At 36.9% G+C, this 14,771-nt stretch overlaps 2 protein-coding genes across 4 annotated transcripts in view; both read left to right on the forward strand.

The window, feature by feature from the left end:
* The window catches only part of LOC132184788 (conserved oligomeric Golgi complex subunit 8), a 12,237-nt gene extending 4,247 nt beyond the window's left edge, over positions 1-7,990 (forward strand). Inside the window, exons 1-12 of one of the 2 annotated variants that reach the window (XM_059598547.1) lie at positions 2,364-2,675; positions 2,764-2,916; positions 4,367-4,515; positions 4,855-4,932; positions 5,029-5,122; positions 5,231-5,305; positions 5,431-5,727; positions 6,104-6,171; positions 6,268-6,322; positions 6,524-6,662; positions 7,078-7,262; positions 7,357-7,990. In XM_059598547.1, the coding sequence (XP_059454530.1) occupies positions 2,547-2,675; positions 2,764-2,916; positions 4,367-4,515; positions 4,855-4,932; positions 5,029-5,122; positions 5,231-5,305; positions 5,431-5,727; positions 6,104-6,171; positions 6,268-6,322; positions 6,524-6,662; positions 7,078-7,262; positions 7,357-7,692 (1,758 nt within the window). In that variant the 5' untranslated portion in view covers positions 2,364-2,546 and the 3' untranslated portion in view covers positions 7,693-7,990. Of the gene's footprint in view, positions 1-2,363; positions 2,676-2,763; positions 2,917-4,366; positions 4,516-4,854; positions 4,933-5,028; positions 5,123-5,230; positions 5,306-5,430; positions 5,728-6,103; positions 6,172-6,267; positions 6,323-6,523; positions 6,663-7,077; positions 7,263-7,356 lie in introns of those variants that run through there. The other variant, XM_059598548.1, reaches the window with a different exon arrangement.
* A 659-nt stretch (positions 7,991-8,649) lies between these two features.
* On the forward strand, positions 8,650-14,570 carry LOC132185777 (uncharacterized). 2 transcript variants are annotated; one of them, XM_059599564.1, is made up of 13 exons: positions 8,650-8,744; positions 9,134-9,244; positions 9,352-9,413; positions 9,862-9,912; positions 10,017-10,043; positions 10,575-10,679; positions 11,447-11,554; positions 11,725-11,796; positions 11,896-11,946; positions 12,460-12,522; positions 12,621-12,745; positions 13,060-13,273; positions 13,615-14,570. In XM_059599564.1, exons 1-13 carry the CDS (start codon positions 8,738-8,740, stop codon positions 14,314-14,316), a joined length of 1,698 nt encoding a protein of 565 aa, XP_059455547.1. In that variant the 5' UTR covers positions 8,650-8,737; the 3' UTR covers positions 14,317-14,570. The 2 variants fall into 2 exon arrangements, with proteins under 2 accessions (XP_059455547.1, XP_059455548.1); XM_059599565.1 differs by lacking the exon at positions 10,575-10,679.
* The last annotated feature ends 201 nt before the right edge of the window (positions 14,571-14,771 follow it).

Consider the following 14,771-nt stretch of genomic DNA (forward strand, 5'->3'; position numbering starts at 1 on the left):
AAAAGTGTACTGTAAATCCAACATTTCTTGTCTTCTAAGAAAATAGTAAATCCAAGACATAGAAAAAAAAAAAAAAAAAGGAAAAAAAAAGAGGTATAAGGAAATGTCCTTTACAACAATATACTAAAGAAGCATCTAAATCAAACTTTCTAAAGAGCCCTACACAAGCATGTGGATTTATATGTTAAAGTAACCTATCTAGGCCTCCTTTGTTTTCGTCCCTATGAAGTCCCAAAGCAAATAAATATAAAAAGTTTCAGGCACAATGATGAAGGACCCATTACCATAATTTGGCTTTTCTTTTGCAATTATAATTCAGATGGGTGAGGGCCATTGCAGCAGTCTAGCTTCTGCCATGGGAAAATGGTTTCCTTGGTTCTTGAGAATAGGGATCATGGGGCTCGTCATGTTCGCCGGTGTGACATCTGCGGATCAAATCGATGCTCCTTCAACCAGCGAACTATGTATCAGTGATTGTGCCACATGTCCTGTCATATGTTCGCCGCCGCCTCCGCCGCTAAAGTCATTTTCACCACCATCACCCTCGGTGCACCATTCATCCCCGCCGCCACCACCGCTGCTAAAGCCTTTTCCACCACCATCACGAGCAGCGACTCCACCAGAGGCTGCTCCATATACTTCATGGGGATCTCCTCCTCCACCTCCGCCTCCCTTTAAGTACTACAACAATATGCCTCCTTCAGGTCCGGTGACTCCGATGCCACCTAACGGAGGAGTACCCCGCGATTATCCCTATCCTTACTACTACTTTTATGCCTCCCACGCTCCTTCACTTTCCCTTGATGCTTCCTTTGTCTTTATGTTACTATTTCTCTTTCATTTTGTGCTTTCTTGTTGGTGAGTGAAACAAGACAACAAGTTGTTCTCTGGGAAACTATGGAGTCTGAAGGAGCCTATGTACCCAGATTGTTCATATATTTTTCAGTTTATTTGCTTCCTTTTTTGTTTTGTTTATCATTCTACTTATGTTTATAGATACAAACATCTTATTTTTTGTTGAATGAGTACGATGTATTTATTTGATTTGTATAACTTTGTCCATTATGAGAAAATAAAGGACAAGCATATATACTTGAGAGACATGTTGGAGACTAGCACCCATGGCCATGGACTTTGATTGGAGAGGATTAATTTGCTCATTTGCTGTGAATTCTTATGGTGTATGAAATTGCAATCGCAGTAAACCATGAAATCTTCTTTAGTTTTGCTCAAATTAAACCAAATAAAGAAATTTTATTTGAGATCAAGAATAAATTTTCTCTGCAATTTCCTGGATTTAGAGATCCATGTATAAGTGAAAAAGCTTGAGGGCAACTGGTGTTTGATCTATTTGATAATCTAAAGTGATTTGACAGGTTGGAAGAAGGAAAAAGATGCACATATGGTTTACTTTAGTAGTAACCTGTTCCTTTCGCTTACCATTTACCATGATGTGATGATTCAATTGTCTAGGAAAATCTTAAAGTGATCAAGTATATATTAGAATATGGGTTCAAATCCCGCAACGAAAATTTATATACTTGATTAGTGTAAATTACTTTGGTCTCTATTGACGCTATGGTGAAATTGGGTTAAACTATGGCTCAATCAGATTTGAAATAGAACCTACAATTCTCATTGTCTAGGCCTCCCAACGCTCCACTCTCTCTTACAAAGTAGTGAAAATCACACAATAACAACTTGTCTTTTTCTTCTTCTTTTTTGTTATTTTTTGCTAATTGATTGAAATTAATGTCATTATAGAATATAAGAAAGTGAGTATAAAGATATATAGATCAACCAAAGTGGTAGGAGGATGCGATTAATGCTATGTAATCCTTGACTATTGCACTTGCCATCTGGGCGGAACTACTTGGCGCTCCTAATTTTCAAAATGTTTTTCAATGTTTTGTAAAATACCCATTATAATTATTTTAAAATAAAAAATAAGGAAATGGGATTGCAATATAAGAGAGTAAGATGAAACTATAGCCTATTATTTGGTCAGTTTGGATCATTCCCTATATTTGGTCATTTTGGACTTTTCCATGTATCTTTGCTCATTAACCGTTTGGACTTTGTTGTTAGGGTGCCCACCCACCCATTTTCCCTCATTTGCTTAGAAAAAAAAAAAAAAATTGCTCTTCGAGATCAAAGGTCGCCGTTTAAAAGAAACGTCAAGAAAGGATTTTGTTAAGACGGCAATTGAACACGCTGTAACTATTATTTCTTTATTTTTTTAAAAGAAAAAGAAATTATCGAAGACGGGGGAGACGGTATAAATAAATTTTGAGATTCAACAAGTATGTGAAGCCGACGGTCGAGATCCTCTATTACACAGATTTTGTCCCGCTAAAAAGATCGTCAAGCCCAGTGACGCAGAGCTGACAGGGCGATCCTCGGCCCCTCGAACTAACGCCTCAGCGCAGGGGATCCAGATCCGAATCACAGAGCTCACTGATCAGACCAGAACCCAACTTGGTTAGACGAAGCAGCCCGGCGGCGCTGAGCGCGGTCACAGCGCAGATCTGTCTCGCCGTGAGAAGATGGAGTCCCAAAATGCAGCAGACGAGACGACGCCGTCGCCGATGTTAGGCCTCCTCCCTCTCGCCTCTGCCTCCCAACAGCCCTACGTCTCTGAGCTCCTCTCCTTCACTCTCGATCGCCTCCACAAGGTCCTCTCTCTCTTCCTCTCTAGCTCTTTATGTGAGCCTGAGAAAATTTTGAGTGAGTGTATAATAAAATTTCTTAATCTTTCGAAAGGAACCGGAGCTTCTTCGGGTCGATGCGGAGCGGATCCGGAGGCAAATGCAAGAGGTGGCGGTGGGAAATTACCGAGCATTCATTGCTGCAGCCGATTCGTTGCTTGCCATCCGGGAGGAAGTTTCCGCCATCGATAAGCATCTCGAATCTTTGGTAATCAAATTTCATTTACGTATCAATTTTGATCTTCTCTTGATATTTTTAGGTGTTTTATGGTGCTGAATTGTCTCTTCGCTTTGGTTCTTAATTCGGCTTTCTAATTCATTTCGATTAGGATTCAAACTTCGAGTAGAAATATGCAGTACAAATGAAGCACACCACTTTGAGATCTATTTCCTTGGGTTGCTGATATTTTAGGACAAGTGTGCTCTATGTTTTATGTAGAAACCATCTGGTGTGGCAAAACTTTCACTATTATTGCCTTTGATTTACTGTGGAGAGCAAGGAGCTCGATACTTTTAGGTTTGTATTTGTTATGTAATGACTCAGAAATAAGCATTAGCCATATTTGTACTATTTTAGACTAGTCAATTTGGAGGTTCCTTAGAATCTCTTATAAAGCAATAAGCAATGCGAGATTTAACACTTATGACTATCTTTATAAATTACCTACTTTATATGGGCTACTCATCATTTTCCCAATGTGGGACCCGAGTTTTACAAACTTTCCTCCTTAAACTGTTGACGTTCCATCATGGCTACATCGTGTAGTGCTCAAGTACTACATGGTGTTAGCAGGTAGCTTTGATACAATTTGTAATGGTCCAGGGAAAACGCTAGACACATATGCGCTATTACCGCAAAATAACTAGTCAATTTGGAGGTTCCCTAGAATTTGTTGTAAAGCCCAATTTCACCTAGGAACTAAGCAACGTGGAACTTAACACTTATGACTATATTTATAAAGTACCCACTCTATGTGGGTTACTCCTTATCTTCCCAATGTGAGACTGGGGTATTACATGTTATGACAAATGGAATTGCTTAAATCGTTAACGGAATCATGTAAAGCGTTAGAGAAAATGTTTTAGTTGGGGAATCTCCCTGCTGATGCATTATAGGAATTCCTCTTAAAGATAAGTATGTATTTTGTGTGTATATATGTATCCCTGTATGTTGCGCTATAGAAGATAGTCATTGACAGAGAAAGGAGAGATGGGTGGCGCTCAATACAGTTAGAGCTATTGTTGGTAATTCAGAGTCACTTTAAGAAAGAAGGCTTGATGCTATAATAGCTGCAAGGGTAAGAAGGAACTTGAATCTTAATTCTTAATTTGGGTGAAAAACTTCAGTAGAGTTACCTATATGTCCATATTATATTTTCTTTAGTAAGCCCCTCTCTCTTAGTGTCTAGTTATGATGTGAACATAACGATGTTTATCTTCTTCGGTAGGTTTGTCTATTGTATAAATTCTCTGACACAAACTATGCAGAAATGCACTGGAGTTAGTCATGTTGCCTATGAGCTATGGTGCAAATTTGTCCATACATGTTTAAAAGAAGAACTGAAGTTGATTATGTTGACTATTTTTGTATTTCTATGTAAACCTTGAAGCATATGATGAAGAATGTTATACTGAGATGTAATCTCCCCCCTTTGCAGATAAATGAGATCCCAAAGTTGACATCTGGTTGCACTGAGTTCATTGAGTCTGCAGAAGAGATTTTGGAGAAGAGGAAGATGAACCAAACATTGCTAGCAAATCACAGTACTTTGCTTGACTTGCTTGAAATTCCTCAGCTTATGGACACGTATGTGTTTCAAAATTGTGAAGATTCACTTGTTAAAATTGAATCACTAGTCCATATGCCAGGCGTCTAATTTAGATTCATGCAATAAAGTTGCTTGTTATTAGACTAGTTTTATCCTTCAATTGTATTTGAAAGTGAGGTCTGCAAATAGTAGAATTTGTATGCCTTACTGCCCTCAAAGAAAACGGGATACTGGTCAATTCATAGGAAGTAACAGTAGATGGCATTGGTTTTTGTTGGTAGGTCAGCATAATTTTCATAAAACATGTCTTTGTCCATGCAGTTATTCATCTTCTAGGATAACTACTAGACAATTTATTGCCTCTCTTCTTTATGCAGATGTGTAAGGAATGGGAATTATGATGAGGCTCTTGATTTAGAGGCCTTTGTTTGCAAACTTTCAACTATGCACCCCAAGTGAGTTATATACGTCTTATTCTCCTTGCTAACATATCTTTTGGGCTGTCAACTTTGTGGAAGGCTGCTTGCTTAGGCTCTTTTCTTTTCTTTAAGGTTACCTGTTATTCAAGCACTAGCTTCAGAGGTCAGGCAGACAACCCAGTCTCTTCTTTCTCAGCTTCTCCAGAAACTTCGCTCAAATATACAGGTGTGGTAGTTCTGTTGAAACATTTACAATTTATGCAACTTGATTCATCCAGATACATGGATTGGAAAATTCCATTTATTTTTATGGAGGCATTGTTGTGTATTGCAGTTACCAGAATGTCTTCGTATTATTGGTTATTTACGTCGAATTGGAGTGTTCAGCGAGTACGAGATGCGTTTGCAGGTATTTTCCAGTGCTCTTATGATAGTGGTGCTGTTTTAATGAACATTTAATTGGCCACTATGATTTTTATACTTAATACATTTATGTGCTTGAATCTGACCAAGATTATTTTCCGAGTATTTCAGTTTTTGAGGTGCCGAGAGGCTTGGCTTACTGGAATTCTTGAGGATCTGGACCAGAGAAATCCTTATGAATTCTTAAAAGGGATGATAAACTGTCATAGAATGCATCTTTTTGATGTAGTTAATCAGTATCGAGCAATATTTGCTGATGATACATCAGGAAGTGAAGAAAACTATGATGGTGGGCTTCTTTTTAGTTGGGCTATGCATCAGATTACCTCACACCTTAAAACTCTTAAAGTCATGCTCCCAAAGATAACAGAAGGGGGATCTCTCTCAAATATCTTGGATCAATGCATGGTGAGCATCTTCCTAAGACTTCTGCATGCTTAATCGTATGTCTTGTTCATTTCTTCAAGGATTTTGATGGGATTATGTATATATTTTCTTAGTTTTTCGGGGGCTGAATGATAGAATAACTTCTACCCCTTCAAATGCCCACCCATGAAGTGTAAAACCCCAGACCACCATCTTCTATAGGAGATTGATTGTAGACATTAAAATATCAGATTGGTGGAGGACTGCCATCACTCACTTCTAACTTTTTTCCCCATATAAAAATATCCATTTCATTTTTGCCTATAATAAATCTATTTCAGTTTTGCATGCAAATATTTTCAAGATCAGGGATATACAACCAGATTTTGTTGACTATGTTCTTTTGTGTTATTGACAGTATTGTGCCATGGGCCTTGGTTGGGTTGGGTTAGATTTTCGGGGCCTGCTTCCTTCACTTTTCGAAGAGTAATATCTTATTTTATGTATTTATTTCTCTGTAGTCATGGTAAACCTTCATTTTTATTTTCTTTAACATTTGAGTTTGGTCGCTTCAATTCACAGGGCAGTTCTCAACTTATTCTCAAAAAATATGAGTACCGCAGTTGAAAATTTTCAGGTAAGTTGACTAGAAGTGAAGTTTAATATTTGTTTCTGATTTCAGTCAGAATTGCTTCTTCTTTTCTGAATTTTTTATTTTTTATTCTTTTGAATACATTACAAAAAGAGATGCACATTAGGCTGGTAACTTCACTTTGTACCAAGCGGCCTAATGCCTTTTATTTGGTGATATGTAACTTGATGTTGTACTCTACTCTAGTTGGTCCTGGATTCACATCGTTGGGTCCCACTACCAGCAATTGGCTTTCCAGCACATAGTATTGGCGATGACAGTCAGGAGGATATCACTCCGCCATCTTATCTAATGGAACATCCGCCTCTTGCCGTATTTGTCAATGGTAAGTTGGCTATATTATGTGCCCTTTTAGAACTTAGGAATTGTTGTTCACCCTTGATGCTTTTCTTGCCGTGAACTCTGGTGGTTGTCCTAAACTAAAGGTGGTGAGTTCATATAAGGGAAACTGTTCAGATAAAGACATACTATTGATATGTTAACATGACATTCTGACTCTCTTCATCATATATTGATAACTTTCTTTTTCCTTCTAATGCTTGAATTCCTGAATTGGGAAACAATTTCCTATGCTACTTCTCCACAGTTTACTGAGTCAAATTCCTCTCAAGTTTTCTAGTCTAGACCTCATGGTTGCTGTTAACTTTAGTTTTGTAATTTGTTAACATCTGATATTTTAGAGGATTTCTGCTTTGTTCATTTTGTCTTCTTCTTCATCTTGTACGCTCTGGTGGTTGTAGGTGTATCTGCGGCAATGAACGAGCTACGTCCCTGTGCCCCAATAAGTTTGAAACATTTACTTGCCCAAGAACTAATTAAGGGATTGCGGGCTGTTTCTGACTCTTTATTGAGGTATAATACAGCTCGGATGCTCAGAGAAAGTGAGTCTGGACTTTTCCTGGCTCTTTGCCGGGCTTTTATTGAGGTGCTGTTCTTACTCACTGGGCTGATTGTCATCTGCAATTTGTGTATATTAATCATATTGACATCCCTCACTCTTATGAATCTTCTCTTCACAGGTTGCTTACCCACATTGTGCCACATGCTTTGGTCGTTGTTACCCTGGTGGAGCTGCTCTTATCATGGACGCAAAGAACTTATATGATGGAATTGGCCGCCTTTTGACTGTATCTCCCTCAAGAGATCTTAGCAAACCAGTCAAGAATGCAGAGGAAAAGAGCATACCAGAAAATGGTAACTTGCCTGTGGTGGAAAATGGAGTTGTGGCTGACGTCGAACAAACTACAGGTGCCGATCCCGATGCCGATGAAAAGGAGGGTGCTGATGCTGATGTAGCTGATGTAAAGGAGGAAAGTCCTACTTTGCAGACCCGCGAAAGGCACAGTGATGTGTGAAAGGCTGAAAGCACCTCTACCAGCAATTATTTTCAGCTTTTCATTCCTTGAAACAAAAAGTGAGAGAGAGACGAGCAGCCCGAAGACGAAAACTGGGTCGTATCTCGGTAGCTTGGTATTATTCTGTCGAAAGTTATTGCTCAATTTTTTTTAGAAGTTAAAAAGGGGATGTATAGAAGAAGAGGAAGAGAGAATCTCAGCAAAAATAGTTAGAGAACTTCATTCTGTATCTTTAATTTGTATTACAAATTTTCTATTCCATTTCATTACATATAATGAAAATGCAATTTTATCTGAAGTCTGATTATAGGTTTTTGTACCTCTTCTGTTCGCTAAAGGGTTGGTATCAAATTCCTTCTATTTTGGGATGGTGTGTGTATATAATGAAAGAACTAACAAAAGGAAATAATAATAATAATAAAAAAAAACACAGCAAGCATAAAATCGAAAGCTTCTTCCTGTTCTCTACTATCCCATGCAAACTTGCTAATCATACATGGATTTTGTTAGAGGATTTCAAAGCACCAAGTCAAATTGCCTACATATATGTGCGGATAACGCATATGATATCCGCCCGCCGAGGGCTAGGAGCTGAAAATTTGCCTCTAACTCATGCGGACGGGTGAATAACGAATGTAGGATAGTTTTTTAGAGGATTTTTTTTGAGTTTTTATTCAAAAAGTGTTGATATAAAAGTGAAAATAATTTGAGGTTTTTTTTTTTTTTTTTGTCTAGAATTATTATTATTATTCATTTTTTTTTATTAAAAAAAAAAAAGAGAACGAAAGAAAATATTATCAAGCAATTTTCCCTCGGATTTACATAAACAAACAGGGGACGTGCTTCATCACAGCATTTTAATTTCCTCCTCACGTGACCAACTGCCGGGTCAAACCGATCCGGTAAATTGAAGTTAGTGATCCATAGAGGCTGCAAAACGAATCGTTTTTACGTAAGAGAAAGCACCACCACTGGTCACAAGCAAAACCCTTAACCCCTCTCTCTTTCTCTCTCTCTCTCTCTCTCTCTGCGCGATTGATTCAGAATGGCTGGTAAGTTTTTCTTTTTTTCTGTCAAATTTCGTATTTAATAAGCAGTTGAGCGAAGTGATAAATTTATTTATGATCGGAGTGATAATGTTTAACGCTGAAGCTAATCGTAATCGAAGAGAGATCATAATTTCATTCTGGAAATTCGTCTTGAGATCAAAACCAAATGGTGTTTTCCTTTCTGTTCTTTGTGAGCTGGGTTGAAATAAGGGCACGTTTGCGGATAAATGCTTTTGTTCCATATGTATATGTAATGTACTGTTTACGCCAACTTTTTAAAATCCCCTTTTGAAGATTTCCTTTTTCATTATTCTTGTCAATGGCTGAAACCAATTCAAATGTGAAAATTTTCTGCTATTACGCTCTTTATGTGTATGTGTTTCTCCTCAAAGAGGCTAGCAAGATGGCGTCTGATGTGCAAGAAGCTGAGGAGCAACAACCCCCATCCCAGAAGATACAAATTTTCCCTACCATCACCAATGTTATCTCCCCCTTCTGGAGAGGTCTCTCTCTCTCTCTCTCTCTCTCTCTCTCTCTTACGCACACGTGCAGGCACACACTATATCAATATAGGTTGTATTCATTTGAAGTATGTATTTATGCTTGGCAGAGAAATATGAAAGAGAAGCTAAGAGGTATTGGGATATCTTTTACAAACGGCATCAAGACAGAGTGAGCCTTTTCCTATTCTTTTGAATGTAATTTGTTAACTTATACCAACTGCTGATTCGAATACTTTACTACTTGTTGTATTACTATAATGCTACCACTAAGCCCCAAAACCAGACCTGCATTAATGGTCTTGATCCATATTATTTCATGCCTAGTGGCATATGCGGTTGGTAAGGGCTTGAGAAATCAACATTCTGAACATCTAGACCTTTAGCCAACTCGAGTTGGTTATTACTTGCTGGTATGAATTTAGTAAGATTTTCCCCCAGGATCTGTTGCTAGAAAGGGATAATCCACAACTTGGAGCTGTCAATTTCTGTCCTTTATGGAAATGGCAAACTAATTTGGTCACTTACTGAAAATTTTAAATTGCCACATGTTCATAATTTTCTGTAATGAATACGGCTATTTATAGAAGTTCCATTTAGTTCTATTTTTCTTTCTTCAGTTTTTCAAAGATCGGCACTACTTGGACAAGGAGTGGGGCCACCATTTCTCCGTGAGTTGTTTTTTTTATTTTTATTTTTTATTTTTCTAAGTATGTTGCAAATTTCTTGAATGACTTAAGATGTCTAAATTTTGTATGGATTTTCTGATTTTCAGGGATCAGTAGGAAAAGTAATTCTGGAGGTAACCGTTTTATGTTATCATTAGTTCTCTCTCTCTCTCTCTCTCTCCCCTTCAATGGCAGCCTAGTTTTTTTGTGCCTAACTTGTGATCTAGCTGCATAGATTTCTAGTATTAATTGTATATTTGTTCGTGAGTTAATGATGTTTTTATCTTGGTTTAATGTCACATCATTATATCTTTGTGGAATACTGCACGGTTGACTGAAGTTCTGATTAATTAAGTTGGATAGATATAGAGATGTTTGCATGACTTATTATTTTAGTAGGATCATGCAACAAACTATTTGATATCTTACAGGTCAAGTTTGAAATAGTATGATTTGTTTAATCATTGTTGTACGTATGGATTCAATCAAGTGCACTACTTCTCATCCTTTTGCTTCTTATTTGTTGTCCACTACAATCAATTATGACTATAATTTCTAGTTTTTCTATTGTTTTTTCATGTATAAAGAAGACTTATCATAGCTATTCTAATAGTATTACCATATTTTGGCTTTTAATATATATATATTTTTTTTGTTTTTAGCAGGTTGGCTGTGGAGCTGGAAACACCATATTTCCCTTGCTTGCTACATATCCAGATGTGTTTATTTATGCATGTGATTTCTCACCACGTGCTGTTAACTTGGTTAAGGTTTGATTATCTTGTTTTCCATTTCTGAATCATTGGCGAATCTTTATGACTGAATGTATGTGAAAACTTTGTTCTTATCGTATGTTGCGCATGGAAGAGATGAATCTGGGGGAATTATATGCCTTAAAGTGGAATTGTTGAAGTGCACTATAACATGCACATAATATTGGTGAAAAACTTTGGAATTGACATTCTAGAGAGGGAGAGAGAGGTGATCATGCAATTGTGTTTTATTCTCACCATAATGGCACTAGGCCTTCAGTCTTACTACTAGCAATCTGATTCTCATGGCATTGACAATAGCCTTTAAATTCTCACTGTCTGGAAGTTTGGAGTTTCCTTCCCTTAGATTGCTTCTTCATATACTATCCACAACTGAAGGATGTGCCACTTGTATATATGATTCAGCGAAGCCATGACTGGTTTGTGGACAACTGTAGTTATGAATCAAAATTTGGTGGAATATATGTGTGGGCAACCACTTATAGTACTTTGAAGATTTTCTGGCAAAGGTAAAGAGGTTCCTTTGGGCATTAATCATGACTTAAATTGGTGATATAGCAGTTCTCCTACAATGATTAGTGCCTAAAGGAATGGGGAACTGATGATATATTGAAAAATCGGGAAATTTCAGTAGCGACATATTGCGATTCCTTGTTTTATGTGTTCTATTATTTGTAGCTTTAGGAGTTATTTTTCCAACTGTAATTTAAAAGTTTACTTTAAGTAGGTCTAGCTGACTGAATGTATTGTTTTGCTTTTTGCAGATGCATAAAGACTTCAAAGAATCCCAAGTTAGTGCATTTGTTTGTGATTTGACAGTTGATGATCTGAGCAAGCAGATTTCTACATCTTCGGTTGATATAGTAACCATGGTATCTATATGAAGTTACAATTTATCAAGTTATTGAACTATTGAACATCAGTTTGTTCAGTTTCATTATTGTATAATAGCATTTCTACCTAATTTACAATTGAACATGTGCTGTGCTTAAGTTTCAGTTTGATGTTTGTTATTCATCCAACTAGCTGACTTGTTAAGCAGATTTTTGTGTTATCTGCAGTTGCCCCGGAGAAGATGCCTCTAGTGTTGCAGAACATTAGAAAAGTTCTCAAGGTAAGATATCAACATCTTTTACAACATATTATAAATTTTATCTACCTTTCTATAATGAACTCTGAAATGTGAAATTGCAATTTTTTTTCTTCTTTTCAGCCAAATGGTTACGTGCTGTTTCGTGATTATGCTACTGGCGACCTCGCTCAGGTTGATGTTCTCTCTCTCTCTCTCACAAACACATTATTTTTGCCAAGTAGATAAATTTGTAAGTCTCTGGCAAAGAATCCCCTCCCCTCTTTCCCAAAGCTTATGTATGGTCTCCCATAGTATTTGGTGCATGAAAATTGTTTTTTTTTTTTTTTGGTTGGGAGGCCTACACCACATAAGCTCTAGGGGGAATTTGTTTTTGGAAGAGGAGTGGTAATGGGGTGATGTATTGCATTACTCTTTTATGTGTGTTATATAATTAGTTGCCTGAGTTGGTAAACTATTTCTTGAAGCCAGTAATGGTTATGATATATATATATATTATTTTTCCTTCAATTTGCGTGCTTGAGATGAAGTGGTTTGGTTTTATAGGTGATTTGATGCTTTCCTTTGAAGGATATGATCGCCCTTCCTCCACCTTCCAAAATCCTTCAATTTCTTTGTGCATATCTTAGGTTAGGTGCTTGTTCTCTTTGTATAGGGGTTTTCTTTAATTTTAATATTAATTGGCAGGAAAGGTTTACTTCCAAGGACCAAAAGATTAGTGAAAACTTTTATGTCAGGGGTGATGGCACTGTAAGTTCCAGTCTTTTTTATACTGTGTTCTAAGTATTTTATTTTCTTAAGTTAGCCACTTATGTAATGCTTTATTTTTTTTATTTTTTATTTTTCAGCGAGCTTTCTATTTTTCTAATATGTTCTTGACAAGTTTATTTGAAGAAAATGGATTTGTTATTGAAGAACTTGGTTTGTGCTGCAAACAAGTTGAGAACCGCTTGAGGGAGTTGGTGATGAATCGGTAAGTGATTGATAGTATCCTCAGTTTCCACAGCAGTATCTAGGTTATATATGTGTTCAATTTTTGCCTTTTATTAAATTTTTTTATTTTTTTTTTATTTTTTTTATGATAACATAATAGATATCACATTGATGTTCTGAATTTCATAATTTGTCCTATTAAGGCAGTCAAACATTTTTGTTTTGAAGTCATTAGCACAATATATAAAATAAGAATAAACTTTGCTCCTCCTGCAAACTTTGTATTATTTAGCCACTCCTTTTAAATTGTAAGATAATTTATTGGATGAATATATTTTTTGTTTGTGATTTCAGGCGTTGGATCCAAGCTGTTTTCCGCCTTTCAGATGATGTAAATTCTTCTTCTAGTATGGAAGCATCACTTAAGAAAGAATTTCCTGGTCAAGAGTATATTCAGCCTAAAGTTGAGGAGAGCAAAGTTATGGGGCTTGTAGATAATTCTGAGGTTGACATATCTGAGAGTGTGGCAGTTGATATGTTTGGAATTTCACCTTCCAATGATAATGAGGTAAATTTTTTCCCTTTTTCCTTTCATCTTTCTAGCTGCGCTTAAATTTCCCTAAAACTGTTGTGACAATTTTCTCATCTATGCTCAGAAGGTTGTTAACAATTCAATCCCATGTATATGTGGCATGTGTTGTAGGTTATTTAATAGTAAATTTCATTTTTATTTGAACTGGAAATATATGGATATTTGTTTCTTTTTATTTATTTTTATATCTTAAATTATGTTGGCCGTTGATAGCATTAGCAGAACTTGACATGCTTGTGTTCACCATTAATGTTTGTCTTTTCGAGTGCTGAACGGATAATTTATTTAGAGAGATTCTGTGTTGTTGTTCCTCCTAGATTATTGAGGTCAACGTTAGAGGATCTAACTACAAGATTAAAGTACTGTCCAAAGAGTATCAACACACGTGCAAATCAACGGGCTTGATGCTCTGGGAATCAGCTCGTTTGATGGCATATGTACTAGCAGGAAATCCTACTATTGTTGCTGGTAAAAGGGTGTTAGAGTTGGGGTGTGGCTGTGCAGGCATCTGCTCTATGATTGCTGCTGGATCTGCAGACCTAGTAGTTGCCACTGATGGCGATACAAATGCTCTTGACCTGTTGACCCAAAATATCACTTCAAACACGAAGCCACCATTTCTTTCCAAACTAATCACGAAGAGACTAGAGTGGGGGAACAGGGACCACATAGAAGCCATCAAAGAAATAAATCATAGAGGTTTTGATGTCATCATTGGCACAGATGTGACTTACATTCCTGAAGCTATTTTGCCCTTGTTTGCTACTGCAAAGGAATTGATTTCGTCTAAAGGAGACCAGGAACCAGCTGCATTAATTCTTTGCCATGTCTTGCGCCGAGTGGATGAGCCATCTATACTTTCAGCTGCATTCAAATTTGGTTTTAGGCATGTTGATCAATGGCCTGCAGGAACTCCAAACAATCCATCAAACAGCATCATCAGTTCTTGGTTCTCAGACAATGTTTCCGAGTATATTCCAAGTGCGGCGTTGAATATAATGTACTTCCTTACAGAGTGAAGCCATCGTGGGGCTTCTAATTTTATGAAGTAATTCGTCTCTGCAGTTCCTTCTTGTTTTCCATTTCCCTGAAACATGAGTTTTTTCGTATCATTTTCCCCATTTCATTTCCTAATGATTTTGTACTATGAGAAATATGAATGCTATGAAAGGCTGTTGTAGTTTTAAATTCTGGATCATGTGCTTGAAATTGCTCAAGTGACTTTGTTATTCCAAGTTAAGGAGGAGGAAGGTATAGGTTCCTTTTGTTGTTACTTACACAATGTCATTATATCTTAATTACCATCATAAAAAGTATATTTTATTCTAGAATTGTTTATTCAGATTCCGAATGAATATTCTCTTCTAGAAGGCCGGAAAAAAAGAAGACCCAAACGCTCTTTATTTTAGCAATTAATTGTTTATTCAGATTCCGAATGACCCCGTGAGCCCAAACAATAATGAACGTAGACAAC

Source organism: Corylus avellana, chromosome ca6, assembly GCF_901000735.1.
Source record: "Corylus avellana chromosome ca6, CavTom2PMs-1.0".
Lineage (NCBI taxonomy): Eukaryota > Viridiplantae > Streptophyta > Magnoliopsida > Fagales > Betulaceae > Corylus > Corylus avellana.